The 12,404-nt window shown below is 34.8% G+C and overlaps 1 protein-coding gene across 1 annotated transcript in view; it reads right to left on the bottom strand.

The window, feature by feature from the left end:
• Nucleotides 1-450: 450 nt before the first annotated feature.
• The window catches only part of LOC145259120 (uncharacterized), a 38,584-nt gene continuing 26,630 nt past the window's right edge, over nucleotides 451-12,404 (bottom strand). Inside the window, exon 2 of the mRNA XM_080116792.1 lies at nucleotides 451-906. Within this exon, the coding sequence (XP_079972918.1) occupies nucleotides 646-906 (261 nt within the window). The 3' untranslated portion in view covers nucleotides 451-645. The remainder of the gene's footprint in view (nucleotides 907-12,404) is intronic.

Below are 12,404 nucleotides of genomic sequence, written 5' to 3'. Positions count from 1 at the left end.
ATGTAACGACCTTGGAAGGTTTGGTCGTACTTCTTCTCTGGTACGCACTATATCTCAATTGCGATTCTACTCTCGAAGGCCACAACCTGTGAACTTGAGGGCTCAGCCAAGTCCTCACTGATGGTTGTTGTCCAGGTCCTTACTTGTTCATTGATATGCTTGCCCCACCCCGGCAAAGAACACTGCAAATTAACTTTCTCTCCAGGTGACGAGCAGTATGCCCAAACCATCGAAGACATCATCGAAACAGGGTGGATGACAAACTTTAGATGTCTTATTGAGATTTTCCAATGTCCCTATAAAGAGGAGAGCGGGTATATAACGTTGAACTTACATAGCAAATAGAACCTCCTCTCATCTGCACCTAAGAATTAAACAAGTTGTTTTAAAAAAAAAGAATTTTAAAGAGGGATTCATGATGGAGAGGACATGTGATACATAAATCTATCAGAAAATCAAAACTTTTTTTACTTTTATTTTGAATACATGAAATAGAAAGTAAATTTGAAATGCGGGTGAAGGGGCGATGACTTGTACACACATATGTGTATGTGTTTGTGTATGTGTATGTGTATGTGTTTGTGTATGTGTATGTGTATGTGTTTGTGTATGTGTTTGTGTGTATATCAGGAGATTACCAATTGACTACCATTTTGACACCCATTCTGGACGGCTGTTAATTTCGGATGTGGATTGATAAAAGACACTTCTTTTGTCGCTGGCGACACTGATGATGCTGTTCCGACTGGAAGATGAGGTGGCGGTGAAGGGTCGCTTAAATGGAGATCCGTTACGCGTTGCTTTATTTCTCGGACATTTTACGTGTTTTGAATTGAAGTCCTTCAGTTGTTCGTCTCGGGATAAACCACGGCTCACCTTTGCAGATTGAAGGCGGCGTAAAAGTGCCTAGGAGGAAAAAGAAAAAAAAGAATTAATTACACCATCTTCTTCTATATATATAAAGGGAAAAATGTGTGTGTGTTTGTATGTCTGCTAAAAATTTTCAACACGCGTGGCAGATCCTCACAAGATCGGTATTGTTTTCAAGCTCGATCCTTCAAACAACAAATATCAAAAAATTAGCCAAAAACATTCATTCCTCACCCTCAACTGGGCAGTTGAGTACAAGGAAGGAGTCGCTTTTTTCGCTGACATTTTAGCAAGTCATCGTCACCGTTGAATTGACTATGCTTAATTTCAATGCTCTTGACTTCCGGTTGCACGATGGAGATATCGGCTAAGACGTTACTTTTTTTTCCCTCCTTCGCGTTACGGGTTCGAGCCTGCCTGCCTGCCTATTACCACTTTTTTTTTTAACACTTCTCTTCATCCAAACTGCCTACTGTTGTTTTGATTTCCCCCCCCACTACCACCACTTTTTTACCCCCCCCCCTCCCCAGGTTCCTTACAACATCTCCACACACCCGGGCAACACTGGGTATCTCCACTAGTTATATATAAAAGATTATCAATAGCGATGCATTTGGGAAATTAATTCTTATTTCAGTCACGTAAATTCTTTCGTGTCGAAAACAAAACACACTCAAGTAGGATTATTTTGAGTTCTTTAATTTTTCCCACATTCACCTTTTCAACTAAGCAGCAGCAGTCTTCTTTTTTCTCTCTAAAGTCACACGTGAACGAGATTGCATCCAAAAACAAAAGCTTGTCGTAGAACAAAAAATCCGAACGAAGTAGGGGAATAAGGACCCAAACTGACTTGATTGCGAAGAAAGAAACAAAAGATCTTTTGGTCAACACCGGTGTGACTTTCACTATCGCATACACATTCGCGATTGTTTTGTGGGATTTCACAAGCAAAAGCGTGTTTTTATAAATTTATTAGTGTTGTACTGATTAATCGGAAATTTATTAGTGTTGTAATGATTAATCGGAAATTGAAAAAAAAAAAATGGAACTTTTTGGAGTATCGGAATCTGTATCAGAATAATTTGTACCTATTTTCCAATGCCAAAAACGATACTTTTAATTTTTTCTTTTGATTTTCTTTAAAAGAAAAATTTTCTACTGCTGATAGTAATAGTTAAACAATGAATATCTATTGATTTTTAACTATTAGTAAAAGTAAAATCGATAGATCATCCTCCACATGTGTATTTTGACGTTTAAGAAAATATCTGCGTGTTTTTACAAAAATCGGGGGAAATAACACCTTAATAGTTAACTAATTAAAGATTTATAAAGAATCGGAATCGGTAATTGTAATTTTACGTTTTAGAATATATCTGCACATGTAACATGTTTTTACAGGAATCGTGAAAAATAGCAACTTTATAGTTAAATATTTAGATATTTATAAAGAATCAGAATCGGGAAAATACAGAATTGGTAATTGTATTGGAATCAGAAAAAATATTGGAATCGTCCCATCCCTACTATTTATAAAACTTTTTAATAAAACTATTTAAACCCAACTTTTAAAGGGCAGGCATTCCAACCACAGTGTTCTATTGTATGAGAAACAAGCTCCTCAATATGAAGCACTCTGGATTGATAATTAAAAAAAAATAAAATAATGATAATTAAAAGAAGAAGAAGAAGAAGAAAGAAACGGGAATATAAAAGAGAATGTAAAAAAAAAAGAAAAGAAAAAAGAAAATGAAGACAAAACGAAACAAGGAAAAAAATGATGATCATGATGATGATGAGGAGTCATTATTTACAAAACGTTTTGTGAAGAACAGGATTTTCCCTATATTAAAAACCAATGTAATAATTGAGAATTTATGATGCCGATCACTCCTGTTGGTGATCAGTGAAGGAAAAATCCTTCTAGACTGAGGCAATTTTTATGTTTAATCAAATCACAAATATAAGCAACAAGTCCTAAATTCCAAATTATTAGGTCGGTTTTTAAATGTAGGAAAAATCCTGTTCCCACAAAAACTTTTTGCAAAAAAATATAACTTGTTTTTATTATTATTATTATTATTATTTTCATATTTTTAAATAAAATGTATAAATCCAGTGCCTCATTTTGAGGAGCTTATCCCCCCCCCCACCAATATCAATTCAAAGTTTGGCTTAAATTAAAAATTATACATATAAAAACTGAACAAAATAATAACTTGACTAACTGTTGTATGTCAATAACATAGTTAACATGGTACTAACTTGAATCAACTTGCTTGTGTTCAAGTGCAGAGATGTCAAAAGATTAAGACTGACAGGCTTCAAACTCATTGACTTCCATTGATGATGCATTACACCTGTATGCTAGCAGGGGTCACAAGGCAAGTCAGTGCATTTTGAGTTCAAGTTGGGTTGACGGGATTTTATCACTCCACACATACACCTTAAAATAAATAGACGACACACATGCATTTCTAGTCAGTTAGTCAGGAAATCAGTCAGAACAGGAGATTCAAAAAGAGTGTTTCACAAGTCAGTCTGTCTCTGATTCTGAGAAGATGAAAAACTTCTCATGGGGACAAAGAGATGAGGGTGGATGGCAGCTCAACTGATAGCAAAATTTCCACCCTCCTAAGGATGACACAGAGAAACAGGGACGCGACTTTGACCATGGAAACTGAATAAAGATCCAATTGTCCAGATAAATGATACTTGCATCTGTTGCTTTGCATGAGAGAGCTTTTTGTTCCAGGTGCGCCGAACATCAGGACACAAACCACTCAAGGACACAGCCAAGAGGTACAAAAGAGGATACAAAAGGTACGTTCTAAGTTTTTATTAATCCCTCAAAAGGGTTGACATGCTGTAAAAGTGAACATTGACATGTAATATAAACAGACTCTCCCTCCCCCCTGTTACATAACGTGTAAAATGTTCTAGAATAGCATGGGTTGATTTTAAACATTTTTTTCAATATCAAATGTGACTATGCAAAGGAAGAGAAGCATTTGTTGGAGGAGTACAACAGGAGTACTGATACGAAGAAAAAAAAAAACAGACTGTCTACTTGGCACGCAAATTTTTAGTCATTAGTTTTAATGATCGCTTAAAAAGAAGCGATTTTGACTATTTTTATCAATTAGTTTGTATTAAAATCAAAATTAGATTTTTAACTTGCAACAATATTTGAGCAATTAAGTTTTAAAGATCATCTTAAAAGAAGTTTTGTCTTTTTTGTTAGTTGTTACCTTTCCTTATCATTTAATTTTATCTGTTTTGTAAATGCAAAAACAAAATCCTTCTCATCTATCTTCTATGTCTATATATAAAAGGCAAAATGTGTGTGTGTTTGTATGTCTCACAAAAACTTGTGACAGAGGTAACAGAACCTGATGAAACCAGTATCATTTTTAACCTACATCCTTCGGACAACAAATATAAAAAAATTGGCCCAAAACATTAATTCCTTCACCCTAAACTCGGCCGTTTTGTACAAAGAGGGGTTGATTTTTGCGTTGCCATTTTAGCAAGTAATCGTCGTCTTTTATATTCCTACTAGCAGGGGGGGGGTACCTGGCGTTGCCCGGGTGTTTGTAGGTGTGTATATGGGGGGGGAGGTTAATTAATAACCCTGCTTAAATATTATAAAAAATACGATGTAAAAAAAAAAAAAACAAACCCAAAACCAAAACAGGAAAAAAATGGCATAAATAAACCTGTGTATGGGGGAGGGGTAAACTAAAGAATAAGCGAAGTAATAAAAAAAAAAACGTTGCCCGGGTGTTTAAAGGTGGAAAATAAAAAAAAAAAAATAGTTTTGGTCGAGAAGAGGGATTGAACCCGGAAGCCTTGACGCAGAGGTGGAAACCAAAGCCAACTACTTAACCGTCTCGACCACAAGTGAGAGTAATTGATTAGCGTGTTAAGTTAAGGCTTATAAAGCTAGGAAAAGAGGTTTGATTGACAGGAAAACGCTAAATGAGGTCATCGTGGGAGCGCGAAAGCCGAGAACACAACGTTTTAATTTAATTTCACTGTATTTATACTAAAATGCAGGACAAACAGGGGACAGAGCGAAATAGCGCGAATCTCATAAAAGTCGACATAAATAAATCTAGAGACGACCCATGTTTCCAAATCCTAAATATTATTATATAGGGGGTATATAAACAGTTTTAAGCGATAGTAACGACCCCGGGAGCGTGTGCGAAAGAAGCCTTTGCGAGACATACACGAAATGGTCACACATTTTGCCTTTTATATATATAGACTAGCGAGGGGTACCCGGCGTTGCCTGGGTGTTTGTAGGTGTGTATGGTGTTAAATAAAAAAGAAACCGGGGGGGGGGGGATCGAAGCTGAAGCCCTGGGGCGAAGTTTGAAAATAAAATCGGCCAGCCAGAATGAAGCATTGTTATAAGCGAATAAGTGAAAGATGTTTGAAAGTTATCGATCGTTACGACGACGACGATGTAAGCATTGTTATAAGCGAAGTAAGAAAAGAAAACAACATTTTAATTAAGCGGGGCAGGGGGTAATCAAAACATCGAGAAAAAAACACAAAAAAAACTAACATAAGGCAAACGAATGATGAAAAAAGAAAAACAAACACGTGAAAAATGGCTTAAATAAGCCTATTTCGATATTAAAATTTAAAAAATCGGTGGATACCCATGTGTTTTGGGGTGTCGCTAAGAATAAGCGAAGTAAAAAAAAAAAAAAACAGGAACAGGAAAACGAATTTTACGTGAAAAATGGCTTAAATAATATAGGGTTCAATATTTAAATTTTAAAAATCGAAAAAAAAAAAAAAACCATCTCACACCACGATTCGAACCCAAAACGTTTAGATAATGAACCAAAGCCTTAACTACCTGAACTAAAGCGACGTATATGAAATTTGTTCGGTTTTTCAACTATTTAAAGTAAATCAGGTCATGACGTCATGACATCATCTGACGCAGGGGGACCCTGTCGAAAATTGTCGATTTCGGGGTGAAAAAGCTAACGTTTCTTTCTCTTTCTCTGTTTGCGTCTCTCTCTGTCTCTCTCTCTGTGTCTTCCTTACTCTAAAGAGTGTTACTAAAAAAGAAAATGGGTTTGTTTTTTTGTAAAAACTTCGATCGTTAATATTTTTTGTAAGCATATTTTTTTTTTTTTTACTTCACATTTTTGGCTTGTTATTTTTCGTTTAACTATCGTATCTAACTATTTTTAACGTGCTAATAACTTTGGTAACGTTGTCAAAGTATAGAAGTTCATAATTTAGCTTGTGTGAGGGTTAAAAAATTTTTTTACCGATAACAACAATGTTTTTTAAATTCAGACTGCCATTACAGCTTGCTGACGTCAAGATCACGTGACATGACTCAGCGGGTTTTAAATACAAGTTGACCCAAAATAAATGGCCCCGTGTATACTTTATGTAGAAGAGTTGGTGCCCGTATTTTGGGGGGCAGTTATAAATCGATTTAAAAATATGCAATGTTTAACATTAAAATGTCACTTTTTTTGGCCCCCCCCTCCCCTACAGAAAATCGATCAGTTTACACACTTCTGATGGTCCTTTTGGGCCAATTTTTCGATATTTGTCGTCCGGAGGGTGGGGCTTTCATATGAGACCAAGTTTGTGAATTTTTATTGCGTCGGTCAAAAATTTTTAGCAGACACACAAACATACATACATACATACATTTTCGCTTTTATATATATAGATGGTTAATTTCAATGCTCTCCACTTCCAGTAGGGCCATGGCGACATTGACTAAGACGTCACTTTTTTTTTAAATCTTTTTTTCTCCTTCGCGTTACGGGTTCAAGCCTGCCTGCCTATTTTTTTTTTCGGGGATCCTTACTACACCACCTAAACACCCGGGCAATGCCGGGTACCCCCGCTAGTCTATAATATAAATCTCAAACGTCTGTTAGTGCATATGTTTGTATGGCTTGCTAAAATTTTCGACATGTGATATGGTATTGTTTGAAAGCGCAGTCTCTCATCCGGCAAATATCCAAAAATTGCCCCAAAACATTAATTCTTTCACCGTTAACTGGGAGGGGTCACTTTTTTGTCAACATTTCTGCAAAATCATCATATGCCTTACAATAACTAAGTTTAATTTGCACAGCGGCAGCATCATATGTCATAGTGTGCATGGCGACTAAACCGTTTGCCAATATTTACAATTATAGATATCTCTAAAAAACAAAGATGTTGAAATACATCAATTATCCTTCTCGTTCTAGAAAACAGACCATGGATGCTAATGGGTTACTGGGAACAGACCAAACACCCGGGTTGACAACTTCAAGCAATATATCTTGTCCGTTCTCCATACAGTCTGGTTTGAAAGATTGACAGCTAGTTTGCATGTTATTGGTTGTGGATGCAACAGCATTCATCCTGCTCATGGTTAAACAAGCTTCTATTCAGACCTTCACCATATCTCGAATCACGGCTGCCCATGTACGGTGGTCCTCAGCAAAAACTACTGCTGCTACCAGATCAGGCTGTCTGAAGATACCAGCTTCCTGACTTAAAATACACCAAACATTGATGTTATGTTTTTTTTTGTTTTCCTTTTCTTTTGGAAAACTCAATCCTGTTCTACAAAGCCAAAAACAAAAACAATTTTCCTCTACAAAATAACCAAACCAAACTCCACAAATAAATAGTTGAAGATATAAAGCATAAAACCTTTTACCATTAAATGACATGAAAAAGGTAAACAAAATACCAAACCAAATCTAAGCAAAGATGAACAAGATGGTTAGCCAATCATGATTCCATCATGAAAGGCCGACGACCTGTTGACTTGAAAGCAGAGTCAAGCAGTCCTTGATGGTTGACATCCAGATTACTGAGTTCAACAAAGATTTCCAACTTTGAAAAGATATAACTGAAGAAGACTGAAGGTGACATCAGCCGAAATGTGAAAATACAATCATGATGAGAATAGTAGTCCGAATAGTACAAATAATATCGACCAACACTTTGTACAGGTGATTGGGGACTGTTTGTAGATTTAATATTCCTTGACACTTTCTCCTTCAGAGGAAGCCAGTTCGATATGCCTTGGATAAATGCTGCACAACAAACAAACAACTCTTCGCTCAACCCGTAGAGTTTGTTGTAACAGGAGAAACAAGTTCTTGATCCGATTTCTTTACCTTATGATCCAGCGTTACTTGATCCCAAAGATTTTTTTTTTTGGCAACAAAATATCAAATTTTTCGGGTCGATTAAAAGTTTAATCATGTTTTGATGGCGTAAATTTCATTCATTGTATTCGATCAAATATCAATTTTACACGCTGGCATGTATTGGGCGGCTTTTAGAAATTGATTTCCGAACTAACCTATCTCTGACCAGGTCTTTATCCTCATATTTTCCTTGGCCTTCCTCTTCCAGCTGATCCCTCTACAACTGTTCTACATCTAACTCAAGAAATTTCATCCATTCTTTCATCATCATATTTGATTTAACGTCTGTTTTACATGCTGGCATGTGTTGGACGGCTTCTAGAATTTAACTTCAAAACTAACCTCTCTCTGGAAAGATCTTTATTTGTTTAATTTTTTTTTATAAAGGCCACTTGAGGTAAAAGGTTAATGAGTGTATGATTGTCACCGAGACAAGAGCATGTTAATAATTAGTGGTGGAAATAGGGTAAACATAGATTATTTAGGGGCACGGCTCAACAAGAAATTGTTTACATTTGACTTGAAGACGACCATATTATCATCAACTGGAAAGCAGGCCAGCAGAACAGTTCTACAGGCAGACAGTTCTAGGAAAAAACCTTCATGCAATTTGCATTTAGATTTAGGTACAGATAGAGAGTGGAGGAAGTTGTTGATAGTCGTTATAGCTAGTTTTTAGTTTTTTGTGAAAGTTTGGCAGCACATGTTTTCATGCTTGCAAAGAAATTTCTGCTAAACAAAATATAATAAACAATGGAAAAATAAATATTACATGTCGACAGTAATTTGAGTGGACAGACGCAAGCATAATTACGAAATAAAAAGTAACACAAAATGGTTGCATCACAATTACTTTTTTTGGATTTAAAAGAAACAAAAACAATAAAATAACACACGAGTAACCTTTTTGAATACTTGAGAGAAACCAATTTACAAACACAATGGTTCTATTAAAATAAAAATGAATCTACACAAATTAAGAAGGACTATGTATGCATTAAGCCCCCCCCCCCGCCTCTCAAGAATGAGATACTAACAAGTCAATAGATATCCCAAAATAAATTTTGACGTCATCTACATAGTAATAAAAAGTTATGGTCTTTTAGGAGTTCGTCTGTATAAAAATAGAAAATGATTAGGTTTCAGAATTTTGGAGATGAGGATTGATAATTCATTTATATATATATTACTGATAGGATGATCCCAATATTTTTTCGATTCCGATACAATTACTAATTCTGTTCTAAATTCCCGATTCCAATTCCGATTCTTTATAAACCTCTATTTAATTATAGAATTGTTATTTTTCCCAATTACCATAAAAACATGAGTTAAATGTGCAGATATCTTATCAAGTGTAAAAACACACTTGTGGAGGAGTATCTATAGATTTTAGTTTTACTAGTAGTTTAAAATCAATAAATATTATATGATCATTGCTGCCAGTAGTGGAAGAATTTGTTTTAAATAAAATCAAATAAAAAAAAAGCTATTTAAAAGAATCATTTTTAGCATCAGAAAATAGGCACATTTTTTTCTGATTTCAATATCGATATCTCAAAAAAGTTCTGATTTTTCTGATTCCCGCTGCCAATCTAGGTAATACTATAATAGGTTCTAATAATGGTAAAATAAACAAAATAGTGAATAATAGTACGATTGAATCAGGTGAACTAAATTTGGAGAGAAAATATAACTGTAGAATACCTAATGAATGTCCATTGGAGGGCAATTGCTTAATTTCTGAAATTGTATACAAATGTAAAGTTAAGATGGATAATAGTAAAAAGATATACCTAGGCGTTTTTATGGACAGAAACCGAAACCATGTTGCATCACTTAAAATTGGACCAAAGAATGAAGCAACTAGGGATGAGGATAATGATAGAAATAAGGATAGACCAAAAATAATTATTAAAAATAACAAGAGGAATACAATTGCATTAGGGATTGGGTTAGGGAACTACCTAAAAATAAAAAAGGATTTTGAATTGAAATGGTCAATAGTAGATAAAGCTAGAAAGTATAAGCCGAATAAATGAAAAAGATGTAATCTACGTTTACTTGAAGCATACTACATAGTGAATTCTAAAAAGGAAATTTTAAACAAAAAGTTAGATGCTATACAAAGCTGTCTTCATAGAAATAAATTCCTATCATCACACCTAAAACCTGATTAAAATAAATTTATAAAAAGAAAAATTTACTGAAAAAGTTGAGGGTAAAATGTAAGTGTGGAAAGAGAATGCTTCAATCTAATACTAAGATTTGAAAATGGTGCAATAAATAAATAAACTATAAGGTCATCAACTTAACATATAGAAACTAAAATGATTATAACCTAAATAGGAGAAATGTTAGTTTTAATAAAAGTTATCTATATATATAAAAGCGAAAATGTATGTGTGTATGTATGTACGCTTTTCCTCGATGTCCACAAAAGGCTTCTTTCAGAGAAGCGTTTGCTCGCTTCACAACTTCTTAAAACTTTTTATATCATCTATAAATTGTAATATCTCAGAGTTATCCACAGAGCTCGCCTGTCTATTTAATTTTATTGACTTTCAAACGTTAATTATTCCACATTTCCCGCATCAGCACGCGTTACATTCGGTTTTCGGTATAAAAAAAAGCGAAACTCGACTCTAATCACAGGCCGAAAGCCAGTTGTCTCAAGAGAGCTAAGTAACGTTTGTTCAATGTCGATTTCGTCATATCAGACTGTAGCTTTCATTTCGCTCCTCCTAATAAACAGGGAGCAGGTTTTTAAAAACAAACAAACCAATTTATTCAAAACTGTCCCCCACAAAATCGTAACTGCTGAATACCTATCGCCGTCACATCAATCAAAAACGCGCACCTGTTTTTTTTTTTAAACACTTTACTATTTTCCAACTGCGCGTCGTGAAGGCTTCGTTTTTTTTTTCACGGGCACCTGTTTTTTTTTCACATACCACGAAAAACACCTGGGCAACGCCGGGTACCCCTCGCTAGTGGCTAATAAAATAACACTGGTAATTTCAATAACACAAGGATTATGCTAGATTAAAATAAATTTAATCAAATTATTAAGTTGAAGAAAACTAAGTTGGGATTGATTGTTTTGTTTTATAGCATAGAAAACCTTTTCGGGTTACTTAATGCGAATCCAGTTATTTTGGAAATAGTATTCATGATATACTGACAAAATAATTTTCCAATAAAAAAAAAAAACTACACCCCCAAAATTTTTTTTATGTAGTTTTCAGGGTTAAAAAACTTCCAAGACCACACACACACACACACACACACACACACACACACACACACACACACACTAATCTATAGTAATAAGTAATAAGATTATACATCTACAAGAAAGAAACAATTTTATAGCTCCCAAAATTAACACTAGAATGGTGCTTCTGGAGTTTGTTTAACCAACATATCGACCTTCTTTGGGTCATTTAATGCTGTATATAAAATTAAAATTTTTAGATGCTTTCAGAGTTGATTTTCGCTGGGTATATTCGAGTAATGTTTTGATATAGTTTGTTATTTGATGGTATTTATATTTTATAGTAAAGATTTTCTCTTTTTAGGAAATTTAGAATGGTTTTAGGGTTTTTTTTTTTTTTTTTTCGAAGAGTTCTTTTAAGTTTGTGGCCTTGTAGTAGTGTTGACGAATTTGTGTGAGGTAATAGCAGTCAAGTAAAAAGTGTTTCACCGAAAATGGTATACATTTAGAGGGTTCTTCATTTTTAATACGTAGGAATGATTTATGTATGTCTGCCCTATCCGGATACATGATAATAATACTTCTTTACATGATTTTCTGCAAACTAGTAGTTTTGTTTTTTTAAATATAGGCGTAATTTGGTTTCTTTTTTGAGGCTTTTTATTTGATATTTACATATTTTAGATTTTTCATTTCTCCTGCTCCCCACCCACCTTGGAGCCTGTGTGGGAAAAGTTGGAGGCGGCATTCACCTTAACACAACAAGGATACAGGAGAAGTATACTCATCCTGCTGATGGACTCAAGCACCCATGTTTCCTTTGTCTTTTCTAATAGCCTCATTTCTAGAAAAGATGTTAATTTTCCAGTCATGTTTCATCCATTTTTCAGCAAGTTGATTGACCCTTCAGCCACTGCTTACTAAATCAGTTTATTGTCTAATATAGGAAGCATGAGCATATTTTCTTGTTGTGTTTGCCTTTGTGTGTTTGTGTTAGTCATAACCAACCAATTGATTGGATCGTGTCTATCCAATCGCCCGTCTTAGCCCACGTAAGGGCCAAAGTGGCATGTTGCATCTCATGTCCTAATAGGACCTTGAACACGATCTGC

Source organism: Euprymna scolopes, chromosome 34 (assembly GCF_053919585.1).
Source record: "Euprymna scolopes isolate OS-2025 chromosome 34, ASM5391958v1, whole genome shotgun sequence".
Taxonomy (NCBI): domain Eukaryota; kingdom Metazoa; phylum Mollusca; class Cephalopoda; order Sepiida; family Sepiolidae; genus Euprymna; species Euprymna scolopes.
The sequence above is the reverse complement of the archived record's forward strand: the minus strand, read 5'-3'. Positions and strand labels throughout refer to the sequence as shown.